The sequence below is a fragment of the Sturnira hondurensis genome, unplaced genomic scaffold, assembly GCF_014824575.4.
Source record: "Sturnira hondurensis isolate 20B ecotype Veracruz unplaced genomic scaffold, ASM1482457v3 Scaffold0020119, whole genome shotgun sequence".
NCBI lineage: Eukaryota > Metazoa > Chordata > Mammalia > Chiroptera > Phyllostomidae > Sturnira > Sturnira hondurensis.
The window spans coordinates 5,097,338-5,111,730 of NW_028092750.1; the positions used below are offsets into that span (position 1 = coordinate 5,097,338).

Sequence of the window (14,393 nt, forward strand, 5' to 3'; positions counted from 1 at the left end):
GTCACTGCCGTATCTGCATGTGAGGCCCCGCCCCGCTCTTTGCAGGACGTCACCGCAGACTGCAGGGGCTCGAGCCGCTGCCGCGCAGCCCCACATCAACGCATTGGGGGCTCCTCACCGCCGCTGCCAAAAAAGTCGCCGTCTCTAAGGTCGCTACCGCATCTGTGCAGGGCAAGGTGAGCTCCTGGGCGGCCCGCTGCACTCTCGCTCAAAGCACCTAAGTAACCTTCATTTGGTGGATGGGCTGGTGGGGATGGTCGACGAGGTTGGCGGGGGTTAAATGAGGGAGGATGCGGCGGTCTCCGACCTGGGTAGGAGACTCCCCTTAACTGCCAGACCCTCATTCCCCACCCCCTCCTCTGCGGCGGCGGCGGAGGAGGAGGCGAGGCGAGTACCTTGCGGGAAGCTGTGCGTGTGCGTGCGCGTGCACGGGGTGTGAACACGCGTGTGCGCGCCCGCCTGTGTCAGCAGGTCTGGGTGTACCCTTGCGTGTGTACCTGGCTATGACCATGTGATCCAGCGAGGGTCCTGACCCAAGTGTGCCTTTGCTGCATGCTTGAGAGAGACGCATGGATTGTGCGTGTGCGTGCATGGTCGTGTTCATACATACACGGGGATGCGTACCCGTGTGGGTTAGGTACACACACCTGCATGGGTGGAGGGCTCCTGGATTTGCACCTTTATATATGCATGTCGGTGTGCAGACAGGTGTTTGCGTGCGTCTCTCTGTTCTGTGTCCGAATGAGTTCAACCCTCATGTGCACGCGCGTTCACGGGTGAATGGGTGCCCTGCTGTGTGCACGTGACTGTGTGCATGCTCCACCCTATTACATTATGCAGCTGCCTCAACTTGAATTCCCCCAGCCTGGGAGTGAGGGGGAAAGAGGGGCTACAGACGTGTGTCCCAGCGGACTGTCCACGTGTGCCAGCATTGGGTTCTGAGAAACATAAATGATTGATGGGGGGCGGGGCCTACCGCAGTCACCCCCTCCCAGCGCAGCCATAGGGTTTAGGGTTACAGCCTGACCTGGGGCACAGACCTGCTGGAGGGGCTACAGGGGTGTCCCCATACCGGTTTCTTTGAGCTTCTCCCTGAGATGCCCCCCTCCCCCTCGTTTCAAGGTCACAGCGGGCCCTCTGCTCCGGGCTCCACAGTTAGTACTAGGGCTTCTGGTGGCGAGCTAGTACCTCTCTGTGGTTCTGGTGTTTTCTCCATCCTGTGCCTGGGCTTGGGGTTGGCAGGGGAACCCCTCACACTAGCCTGAGCCCCGCATCCCCAGATGGCGTCAGCTACAGACTCGCGCTATGGACAGAAGGAGTCCTCGGACCAGAACTTCGACTACATGTTCAAGATCCTCATCATTGGTAACAGCAGTGTCGGCAAGACGTCCTTCCTCTTCCGCTATGCAGACGATTCCTTCACGCCTGCCTTTGTCAGCACTGTGGGCATAGACTTCAAGGTCAAGACCATCTACCGCAATGATAAGAGGATCAAGCTGCAGATCTGGGTGGGTCTAGTTGGGGGACTCCCAGCTTCATCATTCTCCCTTATGGGAAAAGTAGCTCCAGCTTTTCCTATCTCTTTCATTCATTCACACAACTGGGCATTACCGTGTGCCTACTGAGCACCAAAGTTACAGAAGAGAAAGCCCCTGCTCCTCCATCAGAGCCTAATTTGTGCCCTCCAGGGCTGGGTTCTTCCCTGTACCTGGTATCTGCAGGAGCATCACTGGGCTTAGTGCCTCAATTTCCTCCCCTGCAAGTTCTTCCTTGTGAGTCTGAGGTTTCAATGGATGTTGGCCCCCAACCCCATTGTCTAGGACAGGCACAGTCACCTCCCCCAGGGTCACCTGGCTGCCTCCCACAACCCCACAGAGGCCAGAAGGAGCCTGTTAGTTCCCAGGGCTCCCACCTCATGCAGGGTAAACTCCACACCCCTCCCCTGGCCTAGGAGATCTTGCCTGGGTCAGTCCCACGGCAGCATCTTTGGCCTGGCTATGCCCTCTGCCTGGATTGTCCTTGCCCTGATTGTCCCATGGCCCTCTCCCTAACTCCCAAATTTCTGCACCCTGCCCCAGTCCACACTGCCCATCCCTGTCAGGCTTTGTCCCCGGCATCAGTCCTTATGGCTCTCTGACATAGGATACATTTTCTTCCTTTTCATGGGTTTATTGTCTGTTTCCTGTGTTGAACTGTCAATTCCACAGGAGCAATGATTTTTGTCAATTTGGTTTACAGCCATGTCCCTAGGGCCCAGTGTGGTGTATGGCACAGGGCAATGCCTTGTACACATGTATTGGTGAATGAGGGAGCGATTCTGAAGGTACCAGACTCTGTAGGATGTTCTAGTACCACATTTCTTGGTGCAGGCGGCTGGCTGGGTGTCCCTGGCCCCCTGTGCCTCTGGGCAAGCCCCTACTCCTCTCTGGGTCTTGAACCAATTGGACTAGATCTCAGGGCTCATTTCCATCAAGGATCTTATACCTGGGTCCCACCTGACCCTGTCTCTTCTTCTCCAGGACACAGCAGGGCAAGAGCGGTACCGAACCATCACTACAGCTTACTACCGGGGTGCCATGGGCTTCATCCTCATGTATGACATCACCAACGAGGAGTCCTTCAATGCTGTGCAGGACTGGTGAGCACACCTCCAGCCCCTCAGACTGTTTTCTGAGCTGGGTTTGGTGCAAAGCCCAGGGCGTAGGCTGATGAGGGAACCCCAGCCCCCTGGCAGATATGTAAATAGCAGTATTAGGGCCCCAGACCTGCTGTCGGTCTATAATCATTAAAACACAGCATCATTGGCTCCAAATAGTGAGGAAAAAGGATTTCAGGTGAAAAAAATGAATCTAAACATACAGAAAAAAAATTGGGGCTGGGGAAATGACAGAACATAAAAGGACAGTTTGCACAGGTTATAGAGGACAGAAACATTTATATTTCTGCCCAGAAGTAATGATACATTTTGAGGAAATTTTTGGTTTTGCTGAGGAAGGAGAAGCTCTCTCTGGGACAGGGATTGGGCAGGCGGGCGGAGAGAGGCTGCTTGAAAGATTTTGAAGATCGAGGAAGTACTGAAGCAGAAATCCAGAGACAGCAGTTTTTCTGGCAGGACAGAGAAGAGAAACTAAACCTGCCAGGTTCACGGGATAATGGGGAGCTGGGAGCCTGGAAGGGGATGAGGGATCGGAGCTCAGATGCTCCCAGCCCCAAACCGCCCGTTGCCCTGACCTCCAGGTCAACCCAGATCAAGACCTACTCGTGGGATAATGCCCAGGTGCTGCTGGTGGGGAACAAGTGTGACATGGAGGATGAACGGGTGGTGTCGTCAGAACGTGGGCGGCAGCTGGCCGACCACCTTGGTGAGTGCTCAGAGGGGCTGGACACCTTCAGGCTAGAAGAGGGACACTGAGGCCTTGAGAGGGGAGGGGACGCACCCAAGGTCTATGAGCAAAGCCAGGATGGGACCTGGATTTGAATCCAGACAATTTATGCTTCCTGCAAACTGGCCTTGACCCAGGACCCAAGTGAGGTAGATCTTGACAGGTTTGTAGTTCACTGTGCAGGACGTTACTGGTTCATTCTGACATCCTCACTGCCCAGCCTCATACTGGGTGTTTCTGGGCCCTCAGGAGGCCTCCAGCTTTGTGAGAGAGAGGAACCTGGGCTGGGGAAGTACCACGGGAAATGCCCACAAGAAGGCTTTGTGGAGGGGGGATATCGCATCTGGTGCCTGAAGAAAGGGTGGTCCCTCGGGCAGAGGGAACAGCTTGGGCAAAGCCCGGAGGTGGGAAAGATCCTGTGCATTTTGTCGGGTACTTTCACACAGCTGCAACATGAGGGTCACTGGGACAAAATGTGGCCAATCATGCAGGGCCTGACCACATGCTGAAGAGCTGAGACTCTCCTGAGGGCAATAGGGAGCCCCTGAGAGCGTGAGCAGGGTGGGCATGGCTGGATTTGAGTGTCAGAGGCTGCCGGGGACAGTGTATGGGACTGGGCTAGGTGGTGGGAGTAGGGGAGTGAGTCTTGCCAGGGCCTTGGGGACCGTGAGAAGGGGACAGTTTTAGGGCAAAGCAAGGAGCGCAGGAAATATAGGGCTAACCCAGCTCAGCATTACTTCCCATGGGACTTGCCAGTGCCTTTACGGTTCAGTGGGCACTGGGAACCTCCAGGTATTTCTGGCCTCAGGGAAATGTCTCTGGGAGGGGGGTGCCCAGGGTCTTCACTCCTCCCTCCCCTGACCACAGGGTTTGAGTTCTTTGAGGCAAGTGCCAAGGACAACATTAACGTCAAGCAGACCTTTGAGCGCCTGGTAGACGTCATCTGTGAGAAGATGTCTGAGTCACTGGACACAGCTGACCCTGCTGTCACAGGCGCCAAGCAGGGCCCACAGCTCACGGACCAGCAGGCGCCCCCACACCAGGACTGCGCCTGCTGAGAGCTGGCCCACCCATCCCTGCCCTCCCCCCACCCCATCAGATCCCACCTGGCCATGGGCACTAGACCCCTGCCCCCACTTCCCAACTTAGCCCTTCACCCTTATTTATTATCGTAGCTATTTATTTATTTATTGGAGATGTCCCCTGGGGGCTTGGCTCCACTGCCCCCTGTGTCCCGCCCTGTGCACACAGCCCTGTCTTTGCTCTGCCGTGGCTTGTTGTGGCCCTGGAACTCACCCCTCACCCTCTTCTCCAGACCCCACCTTTTTAAAATTCACCCCATCAATAGTTCTCAGTTTTGAAGAGGGGGCCAGATGCACCTGAGGGCAGGGTGACCAGGTGATGGGAGGTAGCCAGGCCTGCCAGCCCCTTGGTGGGCCGAGGACATGGTGGGGTCTCAGCAGGGACCACAGAGTGGGCCAGAGCCCCACAATGGCCCACCTGGCTCCTGGCCCCCAAGTTCTACCTTTTTTTGGAGAGGGGGCTGCTGTGGTTACTCACCGCCCTGAGAACATACCCCTCCCACACACACAGCGACTTGTCTGACGTCATGAGTGTCAAATGTGCCCCTAGGAGATGTCATGACAACACTACACAGACCCAATAAAGCAAGTGGACGATGTTGTGTCTATGAGTGCCACCTGCCAGCGCTGGCTGTCATCAGCCATGAGACTTTCAATTATGGAGAGAATTTAATTACATTTACACAGACTGTGACCAGAACAACCCTGGTGCTGCCTGGCCCTGGCTAAAGCTCCAGATCCCGGGGGCCAGCTCCAGGCTGGGCCCTGCTCACAGCAGACAGGTGATGTTCCCACCTCTCTTCCAGGGCTCAGAGCCCATCCCACAGCAGTGTTGAGGGGCTGGGGCCCAGTGCTGAGGATGAGACATCCTGGTTACAGAGGCTCCCGGTCAGGAGGGATGATTGTACATCTTCATGGTTGTGTTCCAGATGGGAAAAGGAGGCCTGGTAGTGGGCTTGGAAGGAGCAGCCCAACCAGGTGCCTAGGAGAAAGGGTGGGACTGTAACTTGGCCCAGGACCCTGGCCTGCTACAGACCCATTCCCCTTACTCCCCAGGTGGGCTAGAAGTCAGTCTGCCCAGTGCCACTCATGCTGAGCATGTCAGGCAGCCGGGGATCTGTCCACACAAGAGGGTCTGGTCACACACATTTGTGCCTTCAGGCTTCTCACCAAGCCCTCCACCTGCCTGAGGTCCTGTTAGGCAGTTGAGAGGGGCTCGGTCTTCACCCTGTTGATGAGCAGTTCCTGCCCAGCCCCCCACCGCCTGCCCACCATGGGGTGTGATGTGTCCAGGCCACAGGGGACTCACCCTGGAGGGGGGCTGCACTGCCATTTGGGGCTCATATGTGTGGCCCCTAAGGAGTCTCCTGGGTGCCTGGTCTGTCCAATGCGCTCACCCGGTACTTCAGGTAGGATAGATATGTGTCCCAGCCCAGTGTCAGGCCATTGATGTAGGTGACTCGGAACTGGGGTGGCACAAAGAGGAAGTTTACCAGCTGTGCAGTTGGCCACACACACCAATCAGCCTGTGGGGAGGGAAAGAGTGCAGTAAGGGTGGCGGCCAGGAGCTGTGAGTGGTGGGGACAGAAGTAAGGGGAAGGAGAATGAATGGTGGGGGGGCGGGGCTGGGATGACATGCCCACCTTGTAGAAGTCCCAGAACTTGTCCTGCAGCTCCTGGCAACTCTCTTCCAGGGACTGGCCCTCCAGGCTGCCAAGACCTGGCAAGGAAATGAGAGTGTCAGAGGCTTAGGAGTCCCATTGAGGAGCCAGTGGGGCAGGACCCCTCAGGGACACTGTTCTAGGAAACGGGACCTGACATTTAACAGCCTTGCAGTAGAAGGGCGGGACAGCAGGGTGTCAGGGGTGGGGAAACAACACGATCGAGTGGGTCCCGTGAGCGAGATCCAAAGGAAGATCCTAAGGAGATTCCTTAGGTGCGTCCAAAAGAAGACACCCTTCCTGATGCTGAAGCTGTTTCTTTAAGTCATGTTTTATTGTTATTCTGTTACAGTTGTCCCGATTTCCGCCCTTTGTCCTCCTCCACCCATTCCACCCTAAAGCTATTTTATTACCCATCTTTCAACAGATGAGGAAACTATGCCTGCAGGCTGGGGCACAGGTGAGGACTTTCTTCCCAGAGGCAAGGGCTGGGGTAAATGTGCCCCATTGAATCCCAATCTCTGCTCCTCTTCTTTTTGCTGTTCCTCTGCCTTCTGGCTCCTTCAAATCTCAGCTGAGTTCCTCTCCTTTGGCAACCCCTTCTAAGCCCCACCCCACCCCACCCGAGCCCATTAGACACTGTCCTCATCCCTCCTACACTTAGCACCATTGTTTGTGCTTCTACCATTCACAGCTGTCCCCACTAGGTCTGTCCTGTCACCACTGTGACCCAGCCTCCAGTCCAGGACCACCTGCACAGAAGGTGTACCAGAATGGGCCTTGGCATCCTTAACACAAGGCTGGCTCTGCTCCTCCCGTCCTATGAGGGTTTGCAAAGCTCAAGCTCATGAGGCTCCTTACCCAAGAAGTACCAGACCCCCAGCAGGGGAGAGGCCACCAGCTGGTCGATGAGAACCTTCCTGAGGACGTTTGGAAGCCCACGGAGGCCAGATGCAGGGAACAGGCGGTCCAGCCAGAGATACCAGTAGTGTAGGAAGGGTCCCATGCTGCAGCCCACAGCAAACATGCTCGCTGAGGGCAGTCCAAGAGTCAAAGTGGCCATATCAGTTCCTTAAAGCCCCCCATCCACTCCCTCCCTGAGTAAGCCCAATGCTCTCCCAGGGCCCACCCAGATATTCTTTCATTACTAGCTCCACTGCTAGGCACCATTCCAGGGGCTACATTTACATCTCACCTCATCCCTTTATCACCCCCTAGGAGGGGATTCCACCATAGCCCCTATTTCCAGAGGAGGAAACCGAAACACAGAGGGTAGGAAACTTTGGGGCCACAGGGCAATCCCAGGCTGCAGTCCCAGGCTGTCAGGGTCCAGATGCCACGTGCCCTTGATTACCCCGGGTCCAGCTTCCCAGGCTTAGTGCTGAAGCGAACAAGGGGTTGGGCGGGGACGAGACTTCAAAGGTGGGAATGGACAGACATCCCAGTTATGGAAGGGAGACATGGGTAGGGGCTGTCAGGTTATAGGGTGCACGTAGAGATCAAGCCGGACTCAGGCCACGGATTAGGGGTTACGGCCCGCGGGTCTGGTCCCAAGATTTCCAAATCTGAGGTCGGAGTCAAAGGTTCCCCGGGGTCCAGGGTCGGCAGTGCCGGCCTGCTCACCTGAGCGCCTTGGGTCGAATTTCTGGCCTGGCCGGGCGCGGATCTCCCAGGACTGGCGTGCGCCGTCCCCAGCCGCCATGAGAACGCCGCAACCCAGCGTGTTGGTAACGAGCAGCGCACGGCCTTGAAACATAGGCTGCCTTGTTGCCCATAGGCCGCGCAGCCAGCGCCAGCCACCTGATGCCATCGCACGTGGAGGCCCAGGAACTGATGGTCTGGACCGCCCGCCTGTGCCAACCAATCTAGCGTCCCGGCCGCGCCCGAGATGCCCAAGCGCGGACCGAGCGCTGACAGCTCGCTGCTCCACTTTCCCCTCCCCGAGAGATATTAGCCAATAAAGACTGGCATTTCATTCCTTGGCCAATCGATGAACGACATCACGCGTAGACTGTGGACCAATCAAAAGCAAGCCTCGACCCCACCACGCTTGCCAATTGCTCACTTGCGTTTTCTCTTCTCTTCCGGCACCGACCTCTGGGTAGCAGTCACCGCCCTCTTACTTATTAGTGCAGTACCGCATTGGCCAATTTCAGACTAGTTACTCCTGTCGTCCCGCCTCCCGCGTTAAGATGGCCAATCTTAGGCAGTTGGCACAGCTCTGGTCTAGTAGCGCTCCAGATAGCCAGATTCCCGCGGCATTCCTGAGAGAAAATTCAGATCTGTGGCCGTGTCAGCTAGAGGGGTGGAAGTCTTGTATAATTCCGCAAAGACTGAAGGAATTGGGGGCGAAGCCCAGTGGGTGTCAGGTCCAGAAATTGACTTTGGTCTTGACTTTAGCTGAGTATCTGACCTTAGATGCAGAATAGTGTTAGGCACTGTTCCCAGCACATAAAGTGCATTAACTTATTTCGCAGCAACCCCGCTGCCGCACAAATAATTATATACCCATGTTATTTCTTTTGTTCCTGTAAGGGAAAATGTGAGTTTCAACGGAAACCTGTGCATTACCTACAGGAATAGCATGTCACAAACTCAAACTACAGCCCGTGGGCCAAACCCTGTCAGTGCCTCTCTGGTGAGGCCCACGAGCTAAGAATATTTCTTAAATTTTTGCATTGTTCAGGAAAAATCAAAATATTCTGGATAATGTGAAAATTATATGAAATTCAAACGTGTGTCATTAACATTCAGCTTTATTGGAACACAGCAGGCCCATTTGTTTCTGTGTTGTTTCCTGTCCCTACAAGGAATTGCAACAAAGACTGTAGCCTGTAAAATCTAGACTATTTGTTACATGGAACTTTACGAAAAAATTGCCCTGTATTAACAGTACCCTCTTCAGGATATTCCGATTCTGATTCTATGGGAACTTTTTATAAACTCGGTAGTTATACCTGATAACAGCAAAAAATAATTTTTGCCTATGGACATGCAAATGCGTTCTGTCAGGTGGAGAGACAGTCTCCCCCAATTATTTTTGCCTTACTTTGAATATTCATTTAAATATTCTTGATTTGTCTGCTTTGGATCTCCTTTAATATGGTGTTAACAACTGAACAGTTCTCATTAATAATGAATTAATCATTTTTAACATATGCTCATTTTGACATCTGTATGAGAGTCATGATTTTACCTTTTTGGGGGGCAAACTACTTTCAGCACTTCCTATTGGTCTCAAGTACCTCAGCCTGGTATTCCAGGCTTTAGACTTTACTGCATCTCAGTGGAAATCCTTCAACATGGTTAAAAAAAAAACGTTGTCAAGTTTTGGCTGGTGTGGCTCAGTGGATTGACTGCCTGCCTGAGAACCAGGGGGTTGCCGGTTCGGTTCTCAGTCAGGGCAGATGCCTAGATTGTGGGCAACCTCCCTGGTAGGAGCGTGCAAGAGGCAACCACACATCGATGTTTCTCTCCCTCTCTTTCTCCCTTCCTTCCTCTCTCTAGAAATAAATACATAAAATCTTAAAAAAAAAAACTTTGGCAACAACCACATTCAAGAAAACAAGTTTCACTTTTGAAAGCTGTGTTACAAAATCCTCATAGGAAAACTTATTCACACCTGATTGGCAGTCTGTCTTCCAGGACGATCCTGGCCCACTGAGGTCCTTGTAACATTTCAGGGATGTCAAAAGGCATAGATATGGCAGGTGAAGCCTGGTAGAATTTCTCACCTTTAGTTAGCCAACCATAGAGGCTTTTCAAAGTCCAACCTGAGATTTTTTAATGGAAACTTCCAGCAAAGCAAACTGAATGCTTACTGCAGCTACGTAAATTATCCAAGCAAATCTAATTAGACCTGCAAAAGAAGTTCTTTCTTTGAGATTCTTTTAAACAAAAGGGACAATACAAATCTTATTTGACAATAAAAAAAACAAAGAAGGAAATCCTACTATTTGTGAAAACATGACATTATGCTGAATGAAATAAGTCCGACACAGAAGGATGAGTATTGTATGATCTTACTTATTTGTTGAATCTGAAAAAGTAAAAGTCATAGAAACAGAAAAATAGCAGTTGTCACAGGTGGGAGTGGTGGGGGAAATGGAGGGCTGTTATCAGAGCATCTGGAATGGTTTATTAAGCTCATTTCAATGTAGCACCATTCTCGGTGGGGCAAGATTCTTGATCTTGGGGCAAAATTTTGAGTCGGACTTCATGGAATGTGTAAGTTATCTAGATTGTGAACCATAGCTGGTGAGTCAGGGATCAGAAAAACGGGGGCCGGTGGGAGCTCATTCTTCCTCCATCAGTTCCCTCCAAGGACAATGGCCATCACTTGAGGCAGACGTCCCTGTGGGAGCTGGCCATGAGTAAGCAGGCATCTGGCTTCTCACCCTGGAGGAGGCAGTCATGAGTTGGGGGCCTGAAAGGAGACCCTAGCCCCACTCACTGAGTCCCTCTGTTGCCTGTGTGACTTACCTGGTACAACTGGCACACAAGGGGTAGGAGCTGGCTCTTGTCACCTAAATGTTTCTGCACAAAGGAAGACAGGAGGTCACAAGTGCCACCTGCCCTTACCAACCATGCCAAACCCAGAAGGGGCTAAAAATGGCCCTGAGTCTGGCCCCTGCCACCTGCCTCCCAGACTGGTGAGCACATCCATTACCTTGGTCCCTGCCTGGGGGCTGATCAGAGGGCTACAAGTGTTTCTTACCCCATTGACGACGACCCAAGGCACATACTGGTGGGGCGGCTCCAAAGCATCTGTAAGCTGGGCATTCATGTGCAAGAGCTGTGTGCCCCGGTCTCCTGTTGCACACTCCATGATGGTATCTGCGGACACATCTGGGGCATACACCTGCAGGCACTGAGGACAGAGGAGGGCCAGTGAGCCTCAGCTCTCTTCCTGTTATCTCCCCATTGGCCCCCAAATCAAGTTTCTGCTTCCTCAGTTGCAACAGGGGCCAGTGGGTCCACGGCATTGCAACAATGCTTACAAACAGCAAGTGCTTCATACGTGCCTGAGTGGGGGGCCCCCATGCTCCTGAGTCCCCTATGACCAGACCGGCATGCAGCCCCTGACCTCTACATTTTCCTCAGAGCTTCCATCTGTGCTATTCCCTCCACCAGGAACACTCATCCTCCAGCTTCCTCAGCATCTCCTGAGGGCTCCCTCCTGCTCTATGCTCTGCCAGCCCCACTGTGGTTCTGCTGGGCTGGGGTGTCTTAGGGTGAGGCTCCCTGGGTGGCCCAAATGTTTGATGAATGAATAAATGATCCAGGCAGATGAGTCATTCCGTTAGGAGTTCTTTTTCATAATCCTCCGGGGAGGTGGGCAGGCCCATCCTGTCATCCCCATACCCCAGAGGATGGTCATCGTCTGTGTCCCAGCACATTCTTGTGCATCCGAACCCAGCTCAGAGGCTCATCCTAGAGAAGGTACTCTCGATCTCCCCATACCCCCGAAGATCTTCCTTCCCTTGATCCAGAGATTGAGGCTCAGAGAGGGAACAGCATTTCCCTGGGGCTATACAGAGAGTGGTGGTTGGGGCCGGGACTTGAACTGGGGTCTGAGTGCTGGGAAGGCCATGGTCCCCCAACATAGGCCAAACAAGGGATGTTACTCACTGGCTTTAGATTGTTCTCCATGTCATCTGTTACCTCTAAGCAGACAATGGTTAGGAAGGCCACGCTGCTCTCCAGCTTGTCCAATAGGCAGGCCTGGGGGTGGGGAGTGGGCAGGCAAAGTCAGATTGGGGTGCAGAGCACCCCAAGACCCCTCTGGTAATAATCATGGGTGTCTGATAACGAAGCAATGGATGGAGTTTCGGTAAAATGGAGGCACACAGGCAGGGGAGAGAGCTGGTTCCAAGCCTCTCTGAGTCTGGATTTCACCTTCGCTACCACCTGCAGCCTCCTGGGCCTCTGTGCCTCCCACGGCACAGAGGGGGTGCTGGTTTGGGGGTGCTGCTCACCTCCACCTTGTTGAGCTTGCACTCCTCCTCCCCATGCTGGCACGTGAACTCCCACTTGCCACTGACATTCTGCTCCTGCAAGGCAGTGGGGTGAATGCTGACCAGCCTGCCAGGTGCCTCCCAACCCTGGCCACATGCCTCAGTTTCCCCAGCTCCCACGTACCCTGGCATTTCCATAGGGCACCAGTGTGACATTGAGGATCTCCATAACCATCAACCAGGTTGGGAACAGCTCTCGGATCAGGAAGTACCGGCATCCAGGGCATAGCGCCTCGTAGTAGAGGCTCACGTTGACGGGTGGTGAGTCGGACTTCCCAAGGGGCACCTGTGGGCACAGGGCACCAGCCTGCGTGGGAGGAAGAGAGGTGAAGCAAGTGTAGCCTTGCTTGGTTCTTTTGCAGAAAGGGAGCTGCAAACAGTGAGTGCTCCATCCTGAATACACTCCTGACTCTAAGGCTTTACCGAATCCCTACATCTGTTAGGCTGCAAAATGGACACAACAGACTCACATACAGTAGGCACTTGCATAGCTCTTACTTTCTTCCAAGTGAGGTGAAACCTCTGGCCCAGGGGAACCCGATGCAGTAAGGACTGGAAGCAAGCACACTTCAGATCCCTGACCTCAGTCCTGCCTTCCTGGAGGTGCATACCACAGGAGACTAATGGATGATCATATGTCGCCACTTCATGCCCAGAGCCTTGGCCATACACCTGCTCTGACTCCTCTTCCTCCCAAGGGGCCCACATGAACCCCTCCCACGTCTCCTGCGGAGGTGGCACCTAGTAAGTACCGACTTCCGGCTCTAGCTAAAGCGGGCAGGCGCCCAGGTTTGTGAGCAAGACGCTCAGCCTCCGGGGCATGTTTGCTGAGCCCCAGAGGCACTGGGGCTCTTCCCCGGCCGAAGTGCATCCAGTAGGCAGCACCTAGTGGGTGCGGGTGCCGTAGGCAGGCTTCCCCTGGCTTCCAAGGGAAGACTCCTATTCCCACCCCAGATGTACACAGCAGGTGCTCAGGCGTCCTCCAGCGGGGAGGGCGGGGACGGGGTGGGGACAGCGGGGCATCCTCAGCCTGAGATGGGAAAGCGAAAGGACTCGGAGAGTATGGTCGCACTGCCTGGGATTACGGTAAATAGGGGGGTTTCCGCACTGACGGGGCGTGTTCCCTCTAGACCCCAGGCTGCCCCAGCCACGTCTGGGGATAGGAAACCAGCCGCCAGCCCGGCCTGGGCGCCGGTCCCCGCCCACCCACCCGCATGGTCGCGGTTCCTACCTTGCAGGGGGCTGCCCCCTGGGGGAGTGTGCCCAGCGGGGACGCGTGCGCTGCCGTGGGGACTTGGAGCAGCAGCAGCAGCACCGGCAGAAACGGCAGGAGTAGCGACCAGGCCATCACAGCGTGGGTATAGGGGCGGTGGTGGGAGAAGTGCCCCGCGGAAGGGACGGCCTTTAACCGCTCCGTGGCCCTGCCCCTAAGCCGGGCCCGCCTCCCGGGGCCCCCGCCTCCCGGGGCCCCCGCCTCCCGGGGCTGGCCTGAAGTCGCTTGATGGCTGTACTTCTGCCTCTGGGTGTCCCTTTCCAACTCGGCCCCGCCCCGCCCCCGGCCAGGTGCTGGGCCAGCAATCGAGGTCATCTGGCCTCTGTGCTGTTTCCTCACCCCCACTCCGTCCCTGCAACACGCCAGGACCAGACAAGTGGAGCTGGGGTTGGAGTTCCTGGGACAGACGCTGGGTCGGGCCTCTGGGACAGAGAGGCAGAGACACAGGAGACAGAAGGGTCTTCTCACGCCACGGACCCTTCTGGGGCAGCCATGGTGGTCCAGCCCCTGCCCCTAGCAGGGGGACCCGGTGCGCTGACTGAGCGGGGCAGGCTCTGGCTGCGCGGTCCTTTTTCCTAGCCCAGCCCAGGACCCCCGTCACTCCCAATCTACCGGCCCTGCCCCTCTCCCCACTTCCTGTTGGGCTCCCCAGCCCCGTTGCTAAGTCCCGTGGAGTTGACTCAGACTTGGCCACAGCTGGGCTGGAAAGCAGAAGCCAGAGCAGTAGGGATGCTCACTCTTCTTGGCCCCCCACCCCTGGCTCGTGGGGTAGGTAGAGGAAAGCTGGCGTTCCTTTTGCACCCCAGCCCTTGTCAAGCTCCCTGGGGAGAGATAAGCAGGGGCTGGAGCATTAATTATGGGAAACCTGAACTATGCCCACGGGGTGGGGGTGGGGGTGTGTGGCCATGTAGGACCCAAAGCAGCAGAGTCAGCCAGACTCTGTTAGCCCCAGGACTGTACTGGGTCCCTCAAGCGAC

General features: G+C 55.1%; 3 protein-coding genes across 6 annotated transcripts; 1 reads left to right on the top strand and 2 right to left on the bottom strand.

Moving 5' to 3' along the window:
- Positions 1–22: 22 nt before the first annotated feature.
- Positions 23–5,453, top strand: RAB3A (RAB3A, member RAS oncogene family). Of its 2 annotated transcripts, none has more exons than XM_037028649.1 (5): positions 23–176; positions 1,281–1,508; positions 2,520–2,638; positions 3,238–3,327; positions 5,317–5,453. In XM_037028649.1, the coding sequence occupies exons 2-5, from the start codon at positions 1,281–1,283 to the stop codon at positions 5,414–5,416; spliced, it is 537 nt and encodes a 178-aa protein (XP_036884544.1). In that variant the 5' UTR covers positions 23–176; the 3' UTR covers positions 5,417–5,453. The 2 variants fall into 2 exon arrangements, with proteins under 2 accessions (XP_036884544.1, XP_036884543.1); XM_037028648.1 differs by lacking the exon at positions 5,317–5,453 and adding an exon at positions 4,251–5,071 and having other exon boundaries at positions 24–176; positions 3,238–3,362.
- Positions 5,116–8,826, bottom strand: MPV17L2 (MPV17 mitochondrial inner membrane protein like 2). Of its 3 annotated transcripts, none has more exons than XM_037028651.1 (5): positions 7,750–8,826; positions 6,988–7,158; positions 6,109–6,185; positions 5,863–5,991; positions 5,116–5,659 (listed from the first exon to the last, which is right to left on the bottom strand). In XM_037028651.1, exons 1-5 carry the CDS (start codon positions 7,934–7,936, stop codon positions 5,567–5,569), a joined length of 657 nt encoding a protein of 218 aa, XP_036884546.1. In that variant the 5' UTR covers positions 7,937–8,826; the 3' UTR covers positions 5,116–5,566. The 3 variants fall into 3 exon arrangements, with proteins under 3 accessions (XP_036884546.1, XP_036884547.1, XP_036884548.1); XM_037028652.1 differs by having other exon boundaries at positions 5,116–5,447; positions 5,775–5,991; positions 7,750–8,825; XM_037028653.1 differs by having other exon boundaries at positions 5,646–5,659; positions 5,775–5,991; positions 7,750–8,825.
- A 1,306-nt stretch (positions 8,827–10,132) lies between these two features.
- Positions 10,133–13,746, bottom strand: IFI30 (IFI30 lysosomal thiol reductase). Its single transcript, XM_037028647.1, has 7 exons — positions 13,375–13,746; positions 12,268–12,450; positions 12,105–12,179; positions 11,758–11,850; positions 10,844–10,996; positions 10,609–10,662; positions 10,133–10,524 (listed from the first exon to the last, which is right to left on the bottom strand). Exons 1-7 carry the CDS (start codon positions 13,729–13,731, stop codon positions 10,462–10,464), a joined length of 978 nt encoding a protein of 325 aa, XP_036884542.1. The 5' UTR covers positions 13,732–13,746; the 3' UTR covers positions 10,133–10,461.
- Between the last annotated feature and the right edge of the window lie 647 nt (positions 13,747–14,393).